At 31.7% G+C, this 18,557-nt stretch overlaps 1 protein-coding gene across 1 annotated transcript in view; it reads right to left on the bottom strand.

The window, feature by feature from the left end:
- The window catches only part of LOC143063814 (uncharacterized), a 100,204-nt gene that overhangs the window by 9,379 nt on the left and 72,268 nt on the right, over positions 1 to 18,557 (bottom strand). The window contains exons 21-28 of the mRNA XM_076236195.1: positions 17,867 to 18,174; positions 15,198 to 15,318; positions 13,474 to 13,656; positions 10,590 to 11,295; positions 7,445 to 7,662; positions 6,747 to 6,914; positions 5,319 to 5,586; positions 2,311 to 2,477 (exon numbers count right to left, since the gene is read on the bottom strand). Coding sequence (XP_076092310.1) covers positions 2,311 to 2,477; positions 5,319 to 5,586; positions 6,747 to 6,914; positions 7,445 to 7,662; positions 10,590 to 11,295; positions 13,474 to 13,656; positions 15,198 to 15,318; positions 17,867 to 18,174 — 2,139 coding nt within the window. The remainder of the gene's footprint in view (positions 1 to 2,310; positions 2,478 to 5,318; positions 5,587 to 6,746; positions 6,915 to 7,444; positions 7,663 to 10,589; positions 11,296 to 13,473; positions 13,657 to 15,197; positions 15,319 to 17,866; positions 18,175 to 18,557) is intronic.

Raw genomic sequence — 18,557 nt, 5'->3', positions numbered from 1 at the left:
TGCAAGTAAATTTCTCAAATATTTTTTAGCATTGTATCAGGAAATTGGTTATGCTGAAAAAGATGTAAGGTTGAAGGTGGGACTTTTAAAACTCAGAAATGTATGTTCTGTTAAAATTATATTCATTAATAACATCTGTTCACTCACTATCACTACAAACCATTAAAAGTCTGAAATGGCCTATATCTGTACTCGACTGTACTGATTTTTACTCGACCAGTCTGAATTCGTCTGAGATTTACTTGATAATACTCGACTGTTGTCTGAACCATACTTAACAGTCTGAATGTGTACTTGACCAGTACTTAACCATTTTATACGAGTCTGAACCGTCCTAGACCTAGTCTGAACCGTACTCGACCTAGTCTGAACCGTTCTCGACCTAGTCTGAACCATACTCGATCTAGTCTGAACCATACTTGATCACGTCTTAACCAATCTAGACCTATTCTTTGTATCTATCAACTGAATTTTATCAATTTAGGAATTCTTTTAATAAAAATGAAATTTGAACAACAACTTGAAATCAAAAATGTATTCAATACAGTATTGAAATTAAAATTTCACAATAGTCAACCATAATATAACTTCAGCTCAATATTAATCAACACTTACATAATAATGTATATCAACTTTTAAAATATAAATAAAACAAGCTGATCAAATAATCTAAAAAAAATGAGTTGTGACTGATATTTCAATATTATTAAAAATTTTATGAATATTTCGGAAGTATCTTATGGTAACTGGACTATTTTCACCATTAACTTAAGCCTAGTATAGATTTATCGTGTCAGTTGAGTTCAGGTAATAATGCAGTGAATGTTTTTTATTAAGATATATTTAAAATAGTATATAAAACAACTTAATAGATTAAAAAAAAAATGAGAGCTTAATTGTTTTGTTTATTAAACCAAGAATTTAATATAATCATGATAATAGAATTTCCATAGCAATCCTTGATAACCTTTTTAAAAAAGGAAATGTATTCCAAAGTAACAGTAAAAAAAATATTTCAATAAATTTAAGTATTTTTTTGTCAAATTAACATGACATACATAAAGCACTTTAATATGTTCTAATTACCTCAGTACATGTGTGTTTTACAGGTAAAAGGAAAGCCCTATTTTCTTAAATTCGTGTATTACATTATCTAGTACATACATATATATTAGAAAGGCCTTGTTATTTAATTTAAACAGGATGTTGCAATTTCGAATCAATGTTATTTAAAATTTAATACCTCTGGCCAAGTGTGATCTTATTTATGAGTTTGCCCCCAAGCAGAGGTTATACTTTATATTTCACCACGAATAAAAAAAACAATTTTATTTATTCATTTAGTTTTATCACTTTTTGATATAAGTTATATATAATATATTTTTTTATCCTAAATATAATCAGAGATATATTTCTTTTATAAGGTTAAATTTTTTTTATAAATTTTGTTGGCTGTTGTTTTAATATCAGTTAAAAAGAAATTTATTTTAACAGTTAAAAAAGTAGAGGTTTTTGGTCTGGTATGGTTCAGACTGGTCGAGTATTGTTCAGACCTTTGATTAAGTATGGTTTAGACTGGAAATACAGGTCGAGTACATGTCGAGAATGGGTTAAGACTGTTTCAGACTGGTCGAGTAATAGTTCAGACTATTTTCAACGGCAATGATCAGGGTCAAGTACGATTCAGTACAGTCAAGTATGGTTCAGACTGGGGTCGAGTAATGTCAAGTAAAAGTCAGACCATTTCAGACTGGTCGAGTAAAAGTCAGTACAGTCGAGTACAGATATAGGCCATTTCAGACTTTAAAGGTTTGTAGTGTATACTATGAAAGGTCAAAATCATGTTTTGTATTGGAAACTCCAAAATAGTGCAGAATGGCGTTATGTTGTGACAAATCCGAGAAAGTTTGATTGAAATCCATTTACTTGCTAAGTCCAATTTTGTATATGAAACCTCAGAAATCATTCCGATTGGAGAGTGAAAATGACGATGCATAATGACATTCCGTCATGAACAATTAGTAAAAGCTTGATTAAAATCCTTTCACTAGATTATGAAGAGTTATGTTTGACATGAAAGAGCAAAGTCCATGTCCTATTTGGTAAACAGGAAATTGTTGAGCGATGCACTTGAAAACGCTTTACATGGTAGAGTATATTGACCAAAAGCCTGATAACAAGTTCAGGACACTCTTATTTGTAGTTCCCTAGAAATATGCAACGAAAATTTCCCACATGGCCATTGTATGTCAGAATACATAAGTATTCGGTAAATTCGGAGCAGTGGTATACACATTAAAATGTTCTTACACTAAATGATGTTGCCAAAGATGATAAAGCTAGCCCACATCCTGCAATAGGATTAAAACCCAAAGCACAACTTTTAATCAAAGTAGCTGCACAGTCACACGACAGTGGAGTCACAGGATTATATGTTATTGATGATCCGGATCCTGTACCAGAATTTCCCCCAGAATCTACAATGAAAAATCAAATACTTCAGTTAAACTTGGCATTGCACAAGGTCATGTTTTTCTCTGGCTGTTTATGACGTCTTTACACTAAATCTATTGGAGGTTGGATGTGTACGGATTGATAGTTTAGTCTTAGATACATGATTTGTTTTATTAGTTGTTAGTGGCTTTGAACTAGCAGTTAGATAACTGCGAGTACTCTCAGATCTGTTCCAAATGTCTTTTTTTTGTCGGGATGTACAAGTACCCGGCCACGTCCACTTGTATTTTTATCCATCTGATGAGTTAAGCCTTTTTCAACTGATTTTTATAGTTCGTTCTTATGTTGTACTGTTATACCACTGTCCCAGGTTAAGGGGAGGGTTGGGATCCCGCCAACATGTTTAACCCCGCCACATTATTTAAGTATATGCCTGTCCCAAGTCAGGAGCCTGTAATTTAGAGGTTGTCGTTTGTTTATGTGTTACATATTTTCTTTTCGTTCATTTTTTTATATAAATAAGACCGTTAGTTTTCTCGTTTGAATTGTTTTTCATAATCTTATCGGAGCCTTTTATAGCTGACTATGCGGTATGGGCTTTGCTCATTGTTGAAGGCCGTACGGTGACCTATAGTTGTTAATGTCTGTGTCATTTTGGTCTCTTGTGGACAGTTGTCTCATTGGCAATCATACCACATCTTCTTTTTTATAATAAATAGAACTCAAAATTTCATCACAATTGCAAAAAAATCATTAATGTCAGAGTACATAATCATCAAACTTGCTACTGCCATAACTAATATATAACTTTCTGACAACAAGGCGAGTAAAATTCTTTATTTACAAACTGTTCAAATACCAATTTATTTATAGATTATTATGGAAGTGAAATTAAGGAGCTGCGCGCGTCATGAGCGCATGATTCGCCGGTGATTTTTTCAACAGATAAAGCTCCATTATTCTTATTGTCATTTCAGAAATTTATAAAAAAAAACAACAAAAAAAAACCTCAATTTTAATAGATATTAGCCAGTCACTAAGGTTTAATGAAAACTGGTCGAAGCACTTTTGAGTTTTTGTCCAAAAACTGGAAAATCCATCCTTTCTTATGATTAAAAAACCCTTATCTTGGAAAAGTAAACTCTAAAATTTATAAAAATCAAAAGGAACTTAATTCAATAGATATAAACAATTCACATAAGTTTCATGCAAACTGCTCAAAGCATTTTTGATTTATAGTCCGAAAACTGGAAGATCCCCTTTTTAGTGAATAAAACCCAATAAATCGGAAACGTAAAATCTAAACATTTATCAAAATCGAAAGAAAGCTTTCATCAATAGATGTAAACTATTCACCAAAGTTTCATGTTAATTGGTTAAAGCATTTTAGAGTTATTGCCCGACATGTTGAAGACAAACAGACGCACAAACAGGCGGACGGACGGACAATGGTATATTATAATAGTCCCATAAAACGGAAATATAAAAACTGTCTGATTGAATTGAAAACGAAGGGCGGGCGGATTCAACATGGAGTTCCAAAATGTTCCTGTGTGTTATTGAAAAAAACATTAATTTTGCTTGTTTTTTTTATTAAAGTAATAAAACATGGTTTGTCCCTTGAAGATAAAAAGTCGGTACCTTAAGAAAATCGTTCTATAGGTGTAGATAACTTGGAGAATTTTAAAGCTGTCACGATGACGCAGACTAAAATAGCGTAACAATATGGGAAAAAAAGGATTTGAAAATTATTGATTGATTGATTGATTGTTGGTTACTCAACGTCCAGTGGCAAATACTTCATGCATGTTCATGGCGAGAATAAGTTTACAATAAATACATTTTAGATAGGTCCCGTTAAAAGAGGTCGTCTGGGATAAAGATCGGGGGAATTTGGACTAACATTGGAAAATTAGAGCATATTGGATACGGACAGACCTGTTGCCTAACATGTCGCCTACAGACCCCTCGAATAGATGTTGCAAAAGTACTTGTAGATCCCGCACAGCAAGTTGGACGTTCTATATAAGCAAACGTGTCAGGATTGCCCGAAGAAAGACGTACATACGGTCGGTCTTTATTTTGGTCAATTCCGACACCCCTCGGTGATTTATATACGACATAAAAAGCCTGAAAATATGCATTAGCTATATCGGAAATAATTGTTATTCCCTGTACTGCCGACATTTCGTAATAATTATTTTTGCAAAATATGAAAACACACGAATCCCGTTCAGTAAAACGTAAACCAACTAAAACGTGTGTTTCCTATTCTGTATGTGTATAATACATGTGTCCAACATAGGAGATCGAAGTTATTAGAGTTATCTGATTTTGTTTTTAATGACGTCATGACGAGATTCAATATGGCTGAACGAAAAAGTCGGAGACATATGCAAAGGGGAATACTTATATAATAGTGTGAAGGAAATGAATATTCAGACATTATAAGGTACGTTATATCATAAAACAATATCTAATGAAACGACATATATACATCGACAAGCTATGCACGGGTGTTAAAATATAAACAGTTTGGAAATAAATGCGACCTGAACCTGCAATTCCGAACGTTTTGAAATAGGTAAAATCCGTAGCTCTTTGGTCTGAAAATGGTTAACAAATATCATAAGGACCGAATAGATGTCGTTAGTTCCCTAGCTAAACTGATGCTATCATCACTGACATCATACTGCAGCTTGAGTACAATGTATTATAACATTAACTTTCCTTTAACATTGCTATGATGACACAAATAATTTACATCACATCATTCTCTCAATCCTCACCTAGAATGTTGACATCCCAGAAAAAAATTTGTTTAGAAATAGTAACATACTTGTAGACAGTAATTGAATACTCACAAGATACTCCTCCTCCTCCTCTACTACCACCACTTCTCCCACCACTACCTCCACCGCATGGGAGAGGTGGTCGGCCAGGATATTCCCGTGTTAATGTTATGTCAAGATTTCGTGTCTGTTTACTTCCACATATATAGTCATACAATACAGCCATTCCACATACTGAAGCTGCAGCAAAACTTCTCTTCTTTCTTGTATTCTTAAGTGTCACTAAAATCGATACTTTGATTGACGTGTTTGCTGGGACGCTACCAATCTCGTCAACAGTCTGAAGAAAACAGAAATTTGTTGAGCTAAAATCTATATTTGAGGCTTGATAAAGCCTGTATTGGTTTCTATCATTAAACACTTTTGGCAACACTGTATTTATCTTACATTACTTATTTTGTTTTTCAAATGTCCTATTTATATTTTTATGTATAAACTCAAACAATTTGTAGTACTGTAAGAAGTTAGTCCTTTATATATGCTACAATTCCTTAAATGTGGCAATCATCACCAATTAGTCACGTATTACAATCACCATTTCCTATTGGTTTACTGTAAATTGTCAATCTCACCTAATATAAGTCATGTGCATCGGGCACAATTGAAAAATACAAATGAAAAAAGAAACAACAAGAAACACTCTATATTTTATGGGAAAATCAATTCAGTTTTTGCAGTATATTTGTCTTTGGGCCCTATAAATGATCTGCAAATCTTGGCGTATAAGTAAAATTAATTTGCCCATATCTAATATGACAGATTTGTGCTACAGGGTGGATAATATTTAAGATTATATTATTTTTTTGTCAGCCGTTCTCATTTCATTCAAGTGGGCGCCTTCAACCATATGTTTAAAAAAAAACACTTGCACCATTTGTTCTTTACATGATTATTACATATTTGCTATAAACCATGGTCGTGGGGGCTTTGCATGAAGGAATAAAGGAATACCAATCAATATTCTCGAAGGGGATCATAAAATGTATTATTTTAAAAAAATATTTTGGGTAGCAATATGTCCTGAAACGCTTTCAATGACATTAAAGATTTTTTTTGTATTTTATTGTTTGCCAAACTTTTCTTTTTCAGAGAATAAAGGTAGCCATATGAATATGGTTCATGTTTATAATACCTGACAAACAGACAAAACCACACAAACTGAACATTGACCATTGGACCATGAAAATGAGGTCAAGATCATATGAATACTGCCAGACAGACATGTACACCTTACAATCATTCCATACACCAAATACAGTTGATCTTTTACTTATATGTGTTATAGTATCGAATAAAATGACAAAACTATGAAAACTTAATATTGAACACTTTCGTCGCTAGCGGGAAGAAATGGTATTGCAAGATAAATGGGGACCTGTAGATGTTACTTTACTTTTCAAGAACACATTCTTTTTAGTTCAAATATTTATAAGTACATACCATGTTGAAATTGAGATAAGGATGGTTTAAAGGCAAAGCAAATCTGACATCATCGGCTCTGATCAACCCGTGATTAGTGATAGTAAACTCCATGGTATCTTCTTCATCTAATTCATATGGAATAGTATTCACCTTTGCAGGGTCTACTGTAACTACTGGCATTGGGACCTGTAGGGTTACAAATAAAAAAAAAAAAACAGTTTATCAATGTTTATGCATGGTTAAAACTTATAAAGTCATTCTTTAATATATGTTATTAGACGCATAGCCTGAACTTTATCACAATATATAATACAAATTTCATATTGAAAGATAAAACAACACATTGCATTATACAACGTCATACATGAATCGATTCATTATCTTTAAATATTACCTGATCTTTAAACTTATCCTGCTATTACTTGGAGGATTTACCAAGATGAAAGTGTCAGTGACATAAAAGTAAAACAAAGTGTACCCATTTCTCATTATGATTGTTAACTTTGATACGAATTTCATAACAATCATGCAAAAATTGCATGCGCCTACATGGCAGTATGGACGGACGCATTGATGCACATACACACAGAAGGACACCTCATATTTTAACATCACTATCAGATTATTAAGGCGGAGGCATAAAGTAACCATACACTTTGGCCCCCTACAACTATAGGCAGGCATAAAACATATTAACACAGGAACTATCAGCTTACATGAGTTTCAAAAGTAGATTCCAATGTGATGACATATTTATCTTGGACTGTAGTTGGTGTTACTGTCCATCTATATTTTACAGCTATCCGTTGCAAGAACACTTCCTGTATATCACTGTCAGGTGATACTATGATTACAGCTGAATATGAACTATGACCCCCTGCTTGTGCGTAAAGAGTATACTGGTCTTCGTGTATATCTTCAAACATTACAAATCCTTCAACATAAAACATTATCAATGTAATATGATCATAGCTACGACTATATTAATGAGACCCATAACTAAAAAATTACAATTCTAAAAATTAATAAAATATAAAAGATGATGCAGGTACAAGTTGTTACAGGGTTAAGTGAAAGAAAAAAAAATTTTGTTTAAAATATTTGAAGCTTTTAAAGCATCGTCGGTAATGTGATTCAGTCCATCTGAATTCAACATCCACAATGCCTATTATTACATTACATCATTTCTTTACACATGATTTATTCGTAGCAGCGGTTACTGGAAGACCTCTTTTCAAGAACTGAAAAATGATAAATGCTTTTGGCCCGAAAAGTAAATTTGAGCCCAAACAGGATTTCTATTAAAAACAAAAGATGGTGAAGATGATCAAAAAGATCGTAAATCATAAGTTCAATTACAACAGATAACCAGCGGATTCAAACGTACAACAAATTCATTTTAACAAATTGATAACAGACTTATCCCTTATTTTTATTAACTTTGTATTTACATTGTATCATAGATCAAATGTATTCGTTCATTGTGTGTTAATTTGTGTTACTACTTTTTTTGATAGAGTTTAACCATTCCAATTGATATTTTATCGTGTGTCTTTCTATATTGTGATGTTAGACTATTGTTTCAGATAAGGGAGAAGGTTTGGTATCATTAAAACGTGTAATCCCGCTGCAATTGTTTGCACCTATCCTAAGTCAGGAATCTGATGTTCAGTAGTTGTCGTTTGTTTATGTGGTTCATAAGTGTTTCATGTTTTCCCGTTTTTCTCGTTTTTTATATAGATTAGACCGTTGGTTTTCCCGTTTGAAGGGTTTTACACTAGTGATTTTTTGGGGCCCTTTATAGCTTGCTGTTCGGTGTGAGCCAAGGCTCCGTGTTGAAGACCGTACCTTGACCTATAATGGTTTATTTTTATAGTTGTGACTTGGATGGAGAGTTGTCTCATGGGCATTCATACCACATCTTCTTATATCTAATAAATAATAAATTGAAAAATTAAAATTGATATGTAAATAAAAAACATATGTTTTTGTATATTTATTATCTTACATATAACTATGGTCAAGAACTTCAATAAAATGTTTATTCAAGTGTATATTCAACTATGTAATGCAAGTCTAATTTTATGTGGTCAACTGAGTTTGACATTTAAGATGTGGGAATTTTAATAAAACTCCAACATGAGTGTAATGTTTGTTTATCATGACAGTTGCACTCATCCAGGTATTGCATAAGTACTCTTACTAAGTAATAAAATGTCTAAACTAGCCAGAAAATGGACAAAACTAATGACATAACTTAGATTATTTGGTCTCAACATATAACCCATTTTTATCATTTCATGTGTGCACATTTACTAAACATGAGGAGTATCTGGAAGTAAAATCTAAACGTATATAGATTTAGTGGCTCACCAAGCTATATCAAAGTTGGTGAGGACAATGGGCTTTATGATTGAATTGGAACAAAAGTATTGAACAAAAGTGAAGGAAACACATTTTGTTTTATCAATATGCAAACTATACCAAATTTATGCAATTACTTATACCACAATAAGATACTAAAATACTTTAATAAATTTATAATTCATAAAAACTGTATTCTAAGCATTCATAAATATCATTATAGTAATATTTCATATATTTCGATTTATAAAGTGTATTTATTTAAAATTACAAGTCAAAATATTACAAGGTGTTTATCAGGTGTTGACAAAATTAGAGAATCATGAAAAATCTGTAAAATAGAAAGTATACAGACATTTGTCAGATCGTTTTACTCAATATGTGTCAACAGGATCTGTATTTTACTCAATATGTATCAACAGAATGTGTATTTTACTCAATATGTGTCAACAGAATGTGTATTTTACTCAATATGTGTCAACAGAATGTGTATTTTACTCAATATGTGTCTATATGATCTGTATTGTAATCAATATGTGTCAACAGGATCTGTATTTTACTCCATATGTGTGAACAGGATCTGTATTTTACTCAATATGTGTCAACAGGATCTGTATTTTACTCAATATGTGTCAACAGGATCTGTATTTTACTCCATATGTGTCAACAGGATCTGTATTTTACTCAATATGTGTCAACAGGATCTGTATTTTAATCAGATTGACATAGACCCAGTATGGTTTGATTTTCTTTTATGTTAAAACAAATATAGTCAGAGCTGACCACATAACATAAGACTTGCATTTCATAGTTGAATATACACTTTAATAAACATTTAATTCAATTTATTGACCATAATGATATGTAAGATGGTAAAAAAAATTTAACAATGTCAAAACTTGTGTCAAAATATTGCTGAGACAAAATAACAAATATGTTGTGTTCTGTATAATAGTAAAAGGTTTAATGATTCCAATCTCAAAACTGATAAACAACTTCTTTTCAAAACTGTTTAAATTAGAGCTTGTCAGTTATAACATTACATTGTTTAAAACTAGTAAATAAATTTAAAAAAAAAAGCTAACTAAAACTATTATCAGGCGATCATTAACTATCATTTATCTTAATATAGATTATTTTCTACATAAGAAAATGCATGTACCAAGTCAGGAATATGCCAGTTGTTATCCAATCGTTCAATGTGTTTGAGATTTTGATTTTGCAATTTGATTAGGGACATTCTATATTGAATTTTCCTCGTTTTTTTTGTTATTTTACTTTTTAACCAGAAACGATCAACCCCACGAAGAAACGATGTGTTCATCAATTAGGAAATTGACACTCACTAAAATTGTAGTTCCACAGTAATCTCATGAAATTTAGAGTAGAGTTAAAAAGTGTGTACATTCTTAAAACTACATCAAGGCAATTTAATATGTTTTTCTCTAACAAATTCCAACAAAATGGCTGATTTTCTGAATAAGATATATCAATAACCTGTTTCATTTGTTGTGTATCTTTTCTCTGAATATTGTCGCCTTGGATTGATTAATCGAACTTCAGCTCCACTCACCAAAGGTGCACCAGATGCGAAGTATGTATACTCATCTTTAACTGTAATAGTCAGATTCAACTTTGATAAAGACGTGATATAAAATATGTAGGATAGTGATGCTGCTGTTAGATCTGTGTTTAAAACTATGGTACCTCTCATCTCCCCCAATCCATCATTCAAACCAGCTGTGACAACTAAAGACATCATGGCTTTTTCATTTGGACCTATTATGATCCCATTATTGTTTTCATTGCTGTTTAGCCTGTCGACTGTTGCAAACGAAACCAGGGATAGTCTGTTGTCATTTGGGAGAGATACTATGACATTCTTAGCAGCTACTTCTCCATCATTGTGAACCTGAACATCTAGTATTTTCTGAGTTCCACGTACAATGTTTTCTCTTAGTGTAGTAGGTTCGAAGACAAGCAGCGGTTTACGTACTGAGAATTGCATGTTTAATTGAAGCCTTGATTCTGTTCCTTCTGGAGTTGAAAATATTATATAAATTCTTCCATTCAGTGGTCGGGCTTCTGTCACAATAAAATCAAATGTGAAAGTTTCAAAGGCTTCCAGAGAATCCAAGAAAATGTTTTTGACAGAACTTGACATCTTTGATGACTGGAAATAGGTTCCAGAGATTCCATCTACCTACATATATATAATCATATAGATGAGAATAAATATCTGTGATATCGTGGTTAGACCGTCCGCAGTGTATTCATGTTCTATACCACACATATTGTTGGTGAAAAGTAAAATGAATAGGTGAAAGAGTGGTTGTTGGTTCATGTTTGTCACAATTGTTTTTCGTATTGTTTTGTCATAAATTATGCTGTCACATGTTTAGACGTAAATATGATTATATATTGGACTTGGGATCAAAGTATCTTTTTCTTTTAAATTTTACATAAAAAGGTGGTCTTGGGGACATTCTATAACTTGAAATGTAGTATACAATTTTTCTTCTCTAAGAATAGATTTTCAAAACAATGATATGACACTGAAAATGAAAAGCTGAAGGGTGGCATAACAGAATTTGCCTTTCAAAAACATACTACCTGTATATTTTTTTATTGTAAGGTCATAAGATGGAGCATTTTTTATTTTACTATTTAGTCAGATTCTTTTAATATTTCAATTTTAGAAGATGAACTGATTTCTGCATCTTCTTTTAACATGTCATAAACGATTTTAGTTAGATGAAAAATGATTTTCAAAGGATTGCGTATACAAAAATAAGAAGATGTGGTGTGATTGCCAATGCGACAAATCTCTACAAGAAACCACATGACACAGAAATTAACAACTATAGGTCATCATACGGTCTTCAACAATGAGCAAAGCCAAAACTGCATAGTCAGCTACAAAAGGACATGAAATGGCAAATGTAAAACAATTCAAACGAGAAAACTAACGGCCTAATTTATGTACAAAATAATGAATGAAAAACAATGTGTTACACAGCAAAAAACGCCAACCACTGAGTTACAGGCTCGTGATTCGGGACAGGCACATACATAATGTGACGGGATTAAACTCGGCTGAAGGCGCCAACCATTCATCTAACCTAGGAAAGTGATCAAACAGTACAACATAAGAACACACTTAAAAAATCAGTTGAAAAAGGCTTAACACATGCGATGGATACAAATAGAAATACATCTAACAATAACACAGAGTAGACGTGGACGGGTACTTATACATCCCCACTACAAAAAGACACTAAGTACAGATATGAGAGTACTCTAAGTAACTGACAGCTCGTTCAAAGCCAATAACAACTAGTAAAAAAGCATGCATCTAAGACTAAAATATCAATCATTACAACATCCAATGAATTTAGTGTAAAGACATCATTAATAGTCAGAGAAAAACATGACCTTGTGCAATGCCTAGTTACAGGTATGGACATATTGTAGAGTCATGAATGTGCTTATGTTTATAAAACATTATATTTAGTTTGATTCAAATTGACCGATCACAAAATCAATACTAATACCAATAAAAACAATATTCAAAGATCTAATTACACATGTTACAGTGTTGAATCGACAACCTTTTAGAATAAGATTATTTAAACATTCGATAAGATTATTTGTATTCAGTTCATAATTACATTTTTTATTCAGAAAACGGCATTGACAATGCACTTTTTCCAAATAAATATGATTAAGAAAATAATTCATTCTACATTGAAAACCATACACTTCCTGTATTCAAATATGCTAATCACTACCAAAGTTGATAGATATTTTATACAATAATTCCTATCTTTCCGACACATTTCTCAAAATGTTATTTTTCTTGCTTCCTCGTCAAATTTTCGTTTCAAGCAAAAGAGGAGTGAGAGTATGTTTGATGGTGCTTTAAGTTCATAATAATTTTAAAAGGGGATCACAAATATATCAAACCAAAGTTGAGAATCGGTTACTCTTGTACATTGTTTGAATTCATTTTCACACTTAGGTTGTACATCCTTGTTTTTTCTTTGATAAATCCAATTGCGTGTAGTTTGACTGTAATATAACTGCCCTTTAAAAGTCCATTTTCACCTTGCATAAGAGTAGTTCTAGTTTTTTTTTTTCTTTCTGATCCAGGAATTTCTGCCTTGATCAACATTTCTTATGTAAAAAAAAGCTGACAAAAGGAAGATTGCTTAGTACACGAAAGACACAACTGATTAAATTGGAGAAGTAAGAAAGGTACATATATTCCTATTTACTCTCTCATTTAAAAGTGAAAGAAAAACTGAGACAATCATATAAATGATGCACAAACCTACTGGTATTGATCTCTGGCGAATATCTTATAGTTTTGCAAACTTACACGACTGGATATATTGAAAATAGGTTGATCTCCTACATTTACTAAGGATGTTATATTTTTGAATACAACAGTGCTATTTTCTATGACAGCATTCCATTTTACATAATGTGGAACACATCTCATTCCAAGTACTGTCCAATTAAATGCTCCATTTCTTGAAAGTTCCACCGGGTGACTAGCAGCCTAATAATACAAATACACAGTTTATACTTAAACCCTGACTCAATAAAAACAGAGTTTCTTACTTTAAAGTTGGTACTGAAATATTTCTTAACAAACATATGTGCACATAGAAAACCAGAAATTAATCCTATATTGAGTCTACTAATCATTTCGGCAACATGTGTCTTATTTGTTGATCTTGTCTTGCTAATTGGTTTTGCCTTATTAAGTTTTTATATATCTTTTATAGTTTTTTAAGTTAGGCCAACCTGAAGTTTTTTTTTGAAAAAATCGTCATTGAAGAGCAAAAACTACAATTAGCTGTCGACTAGCGATTTCGGCTATTGCAGATATGGTATTGGCGATCATTTTTACTTTTCAAAGTATCTAATTATCTGTTATAGTTATCAAGGTATTAGACAATATATTTTTTTAAATCGTCATTTAAAGGTAATTACTCCAATAAGCAGTCACCAGTCGATTACGACCAGGTTGTTTTACTTATTTGTAGATCTTTTCTTGCTGGTCCTTATTGTTATTTAAAGTTTCTCTCTAATCATTATAATTTTAAGAAAATGTGTATGTAATTTTTTTTTTTAAATGTTGAATTCGTCGATTTAGGGCAATAACTCGTATAAGAAGTCATCTGACAGTTTTGATACGCATTCACAAAAGGTAGATCTAAATATTCTCAAAAAGTTGCCTTGTCTAATTTTCTCTATTTATAGCGGTTTTCAAAATAAAACAAAACATATTTGTACTCGTATATGTACTAAATTTAGCCTTGTGAGCAATGTTAGTTTGCAGACACGGTAATCGGACACATATCTAAAACAAGATACCTTAATAATGGTAATAATGTGGGCAGCTTTCGTTAAATTCGGCCAAGTAGTTACAGAGAAGACGAGTTTTGTTAAAGCTAATGGACGATGACAACAACGTACAAAGAACGACGGAAAACGGACGGCAAGTAATGTGAAAATCTCATTTGGCCCTTCCGAAATTATTTAGCCTCTCCATATATTTATCTTACACCCATATTTCATTTCAATTATTGCCATATGCATATTCAACAAAGTTTGTATATCATATTTTAATGTTGTCTTTGTTTTTATATCTTTTTGTCAAATTCAGGAACATATTCTGACCTTGAACTTGCAAATTATTTCTATTTATTTCAATTGAAGAGTGGCAACACATAGTTCCGGCCAAACTACATTAATTTAATTGAACCTTGATCCAATAAAATTTAGTTCTTTTTATGACCGCTTGCCCCATTAAATGATCTTACCACTGCAGACACTTTATATCATTGTGAAATTGATAAGCATCAATTTGAATATTATATACTTAAAAGTTTATGTAAAGATAGGTCAGATGTAAACAAAACGATTTTAGACAGAAAACAATATCAGAACACCAATTCGTAACCGACAAGTGTCTACCAGCTTTTAATCCGATACCCAATAATCTTATTGCTAGTTGAAATTATAATTTTTAATTATCGCTTCGGATGCAGTTAACTCATGTCGTGTTGTTTACATATTTAAATATAGACTTACTGCTGATATGATTCCAATATCATCTGAATAAGGATAATATATGACAGAAAAACTACTTGGAGATAATGGGTCAGTCAGCGCTGGCAGAACTCTAATTCTTTTACTATATGAGCTGATTACTCTAAAACATTAGATAAAAATATGACTTAAAGTTTATTTCATAAAGCAGATATGACTACATGAATTAGACATTAAGTTAATATGACTACAGAAATATTGCATAACGCATACAAGACACCAGATATATTCCATCAAGTTAACATGAATGGCTGTTTCTCTAATTCTATGGAAATGTATCCCTTTCCGAACCCATTGTATAAAAAAAATTAATCAACGTGTGGGTGCCGATGATCTCAGAAGATGATTGGCTGAGTTTAAGGGTCATAACCTTTCTCAGCTCACTGAGTGAATCAAAATATGCTAACAGGTGCTAATGAAATTGACAACTTTGTGGAGAGTGGAAGGCACTCGAAGGGCATTTTAGTTCAGAAATTTTTTTTTTATCTTTTAATCATTAGAGAAACAGATTACTACATAGTTACGCGTGGATTATTGGATTTATCCAATCTCGATAGTTAAATTATAAATTTTAACGTCCTCGCCAAATCTCGGACTTTAACATCGATAATTTACTTATCTCGATTGAATTAATCCGATAATCCACTGGTATCAATGTAATAATCTATATATATTCCATGAAGCAAATTTAACTCCAAGTTTATCATATCAAGTAAATATGACTTCTGTTACATTCTACAATACAAACATGACTGCATATGCATTCCATCATACAAATACGACTTTAAATATAGAACATAAAGCAAAAATATGACTTCATATGCTTTCCTCAAAGAAATTATGACTTCAAGTATATTTGAATTAATGTAATTTCCATAAATCAAATATGAGTTCATGTATATTCCTTAAAGCAGATAAGACTTGTATGAATGTGCCATAAAGCAAAAATAACTTCATTTATATTCCATAATATACTCTTTGGTCAGCATAAAACATTTAATTTACCATTAACTTAAAACTTATTATTTATTCAAGAGATATGGCAAATGTTTTATTACAGCAGGCATACAACTTTGAACGTAGATAAACTAGCCTTAAAATCCGATTTTCATAATTGTTTACATCACTTTCACAGGCTGAGCTTAACATGTTTTTTTTACTCATGATTGATATTTATAATTTAGTAATAGTATTGGTGCTTTATCAATATTTTAGAAACTATCATGGACTGTATAAAACATTATATGTAGTTATCAAAGATACCAGGATTATAATTATATAATAATAATACACAATGCAATTATAATAGTATAAGATTAAACGCCTTTTTAAAGGAATTTATTGGTGTATAAACTCGACCAATTTACTCTCAAACAAGGACTTTTATAATATGTTTGTGGGTGACTTGGTCCAGTTTATACACCAATAAATTCCTTTAAAAAGGAGTTTAATCTTTATAATTCCTTAAAGTTGGAGATAAGAAATTTAATTTCCACATTCTTAGCTCTATCACATGTAAATTGTATATTTATGTCATTGAATTGTTCCGGCGCATGAATATATTTTTTGAAGTTAACGAAACACTCAAAAAAATATGCTCCATGAAATTTGCTATCTGATAAAAAATAAACTGCAAAAATATCTTATTATCATTCAAATGAATGTTTTTGTGTTTATTATTTAATTAAATGTTTCACGCAAAGTGAAAATAAATACTTTTAATGTCGCCGCCGTCTTGTTTACATTGGTTACACAAAGTAGTTTGGTCAACGTCGTCTATCGAAAAATAAATAACGTCAAGAAACTATACCGAAAGCCATCTCGACCAATCATATCAAAAAGTAAAAACACAAAAATACTGAACTCCGAGGAAAATTCAAAAAGGAAAATCAAAAATCAAAAGGCAAAATCAAAAGTCCAAGCACATCAAACGAATGGATAACAACTGTCATATTCCTGACTTGGTACAGGCATTTTCTAATGTAGAAAATGGTGGATTGAACCTGGTTTTATAGCTAGCTAAACCTCTCACTTGTATGACAGTCGCATCAAATTCCATTACATTGTCAACGATGCATGAACAAAACAAACATACTCAAAGAGTAAAAATGTCAAAAATAGGGGTACAACAGTCAATATTGTGTTATCATCTTAATATCACTACATAAACAACAAATGTAACAAAGTAGCACAAAAAGGCATACATCAAATTCAACATTATCATTTTGCTTTTCCTATACGGCTGAATTTATCTATGTAAAGTCTACCCATAAATGAAAGAAGGTTTTCATTACTGGTGTAAAATTGCGCGTTTGAAATTCGCACAGGTAGACATAAAAATAATTTTGTCGTATGATGGCATACATAAATGCAGACTCACGTAAAGTAGATATAACAAAAAACAGACTTACAGTAAAAATAATAAATAAAATAATGGTGTGGTTCAAAGTATGACGGGATACTTAAGTACAGTTTCACGTCAAATACGGCTGAATTTATCTATGTAAAGTCTACCCATAAATGATAGAAGGTTTTCATTACTGGTGTAAAATTGCGCGTTTGAAATTCGCACAGGTAGACATAAAAATAATTTTGTCGTATTCCCGTATTCCCTTATATGCAAATCATAAAAGAATTATACTTTCACATACCTTACATCAACTGGTACAACTTTTGGTTGAACTAAATTTTTGAAAGTCACCATTCCCATTATTTTAACCGTGGTAGGTACTGGTAATATTCCCTCTGGTTCTATTTTTGTAACGGAGACTGAGTAGGAAATAGATACCAATAACTGCCAAGACACAACATCTTTTCCTATGATATTTGTTACTGTAGCAGTGATCATATGGTGTGTCTGAGTAGATATTGTAAAAGCCCATTGCACATGTCCAGTTCTTTCATCAATAGTCATACCAACAGGATACTGATTAAGTGTCCAAATTACAGGTAAACTTCCCTGTAAAAGATTAAAATTGAATTTCGACCAATCATTTGCCGAGAACAAAGTTACTCTGGAGATGAGATTCACCAATTGAGAAATGTGCAAATAGCATGAAAACTATAGAAATGTTTATTTAAATCGGCGGATGTTTCTTTGTCTATATAGAATACGCGCTCTCACAAATATTTCATGATTATTTATCCAAACAAATAAAACTTCGATGAGGTTTATTACTTATGTTTTAAAAGCACGGAAATGGAGGAATAAAAATTAAAAGGACAAAAAAATAAACCATTGAGTTTGTATGTATTTAGATTTTAACAGCAATATTCCTGTAACAATTTTTTTTTCTCTACATCCAAAGCTTTATTCGCCACCGATATCAATTGATTAGCATA

The sequence above is a fragment of the Mytilus galloprovincialis genome, chromosome 2 (assembly GCF_965363235.1).
Source record: "Mytilus galloprovincialis chromosome 2, xbMytGall1.hap1.1, whole genome shotgun sequence".
NCBI classification, from domain to species: Eukaryota; Metazoa; Mollusca; class Bivalvia; order Mytilida; family Mytilidae; genus Mytilus; species Mytilus galloprovincialis.
The sequence above is the reverse complement of the archived record's forward strand: the minus strand, read 5'-3'. Positions and strand labels throughout refer to the sequence as shown.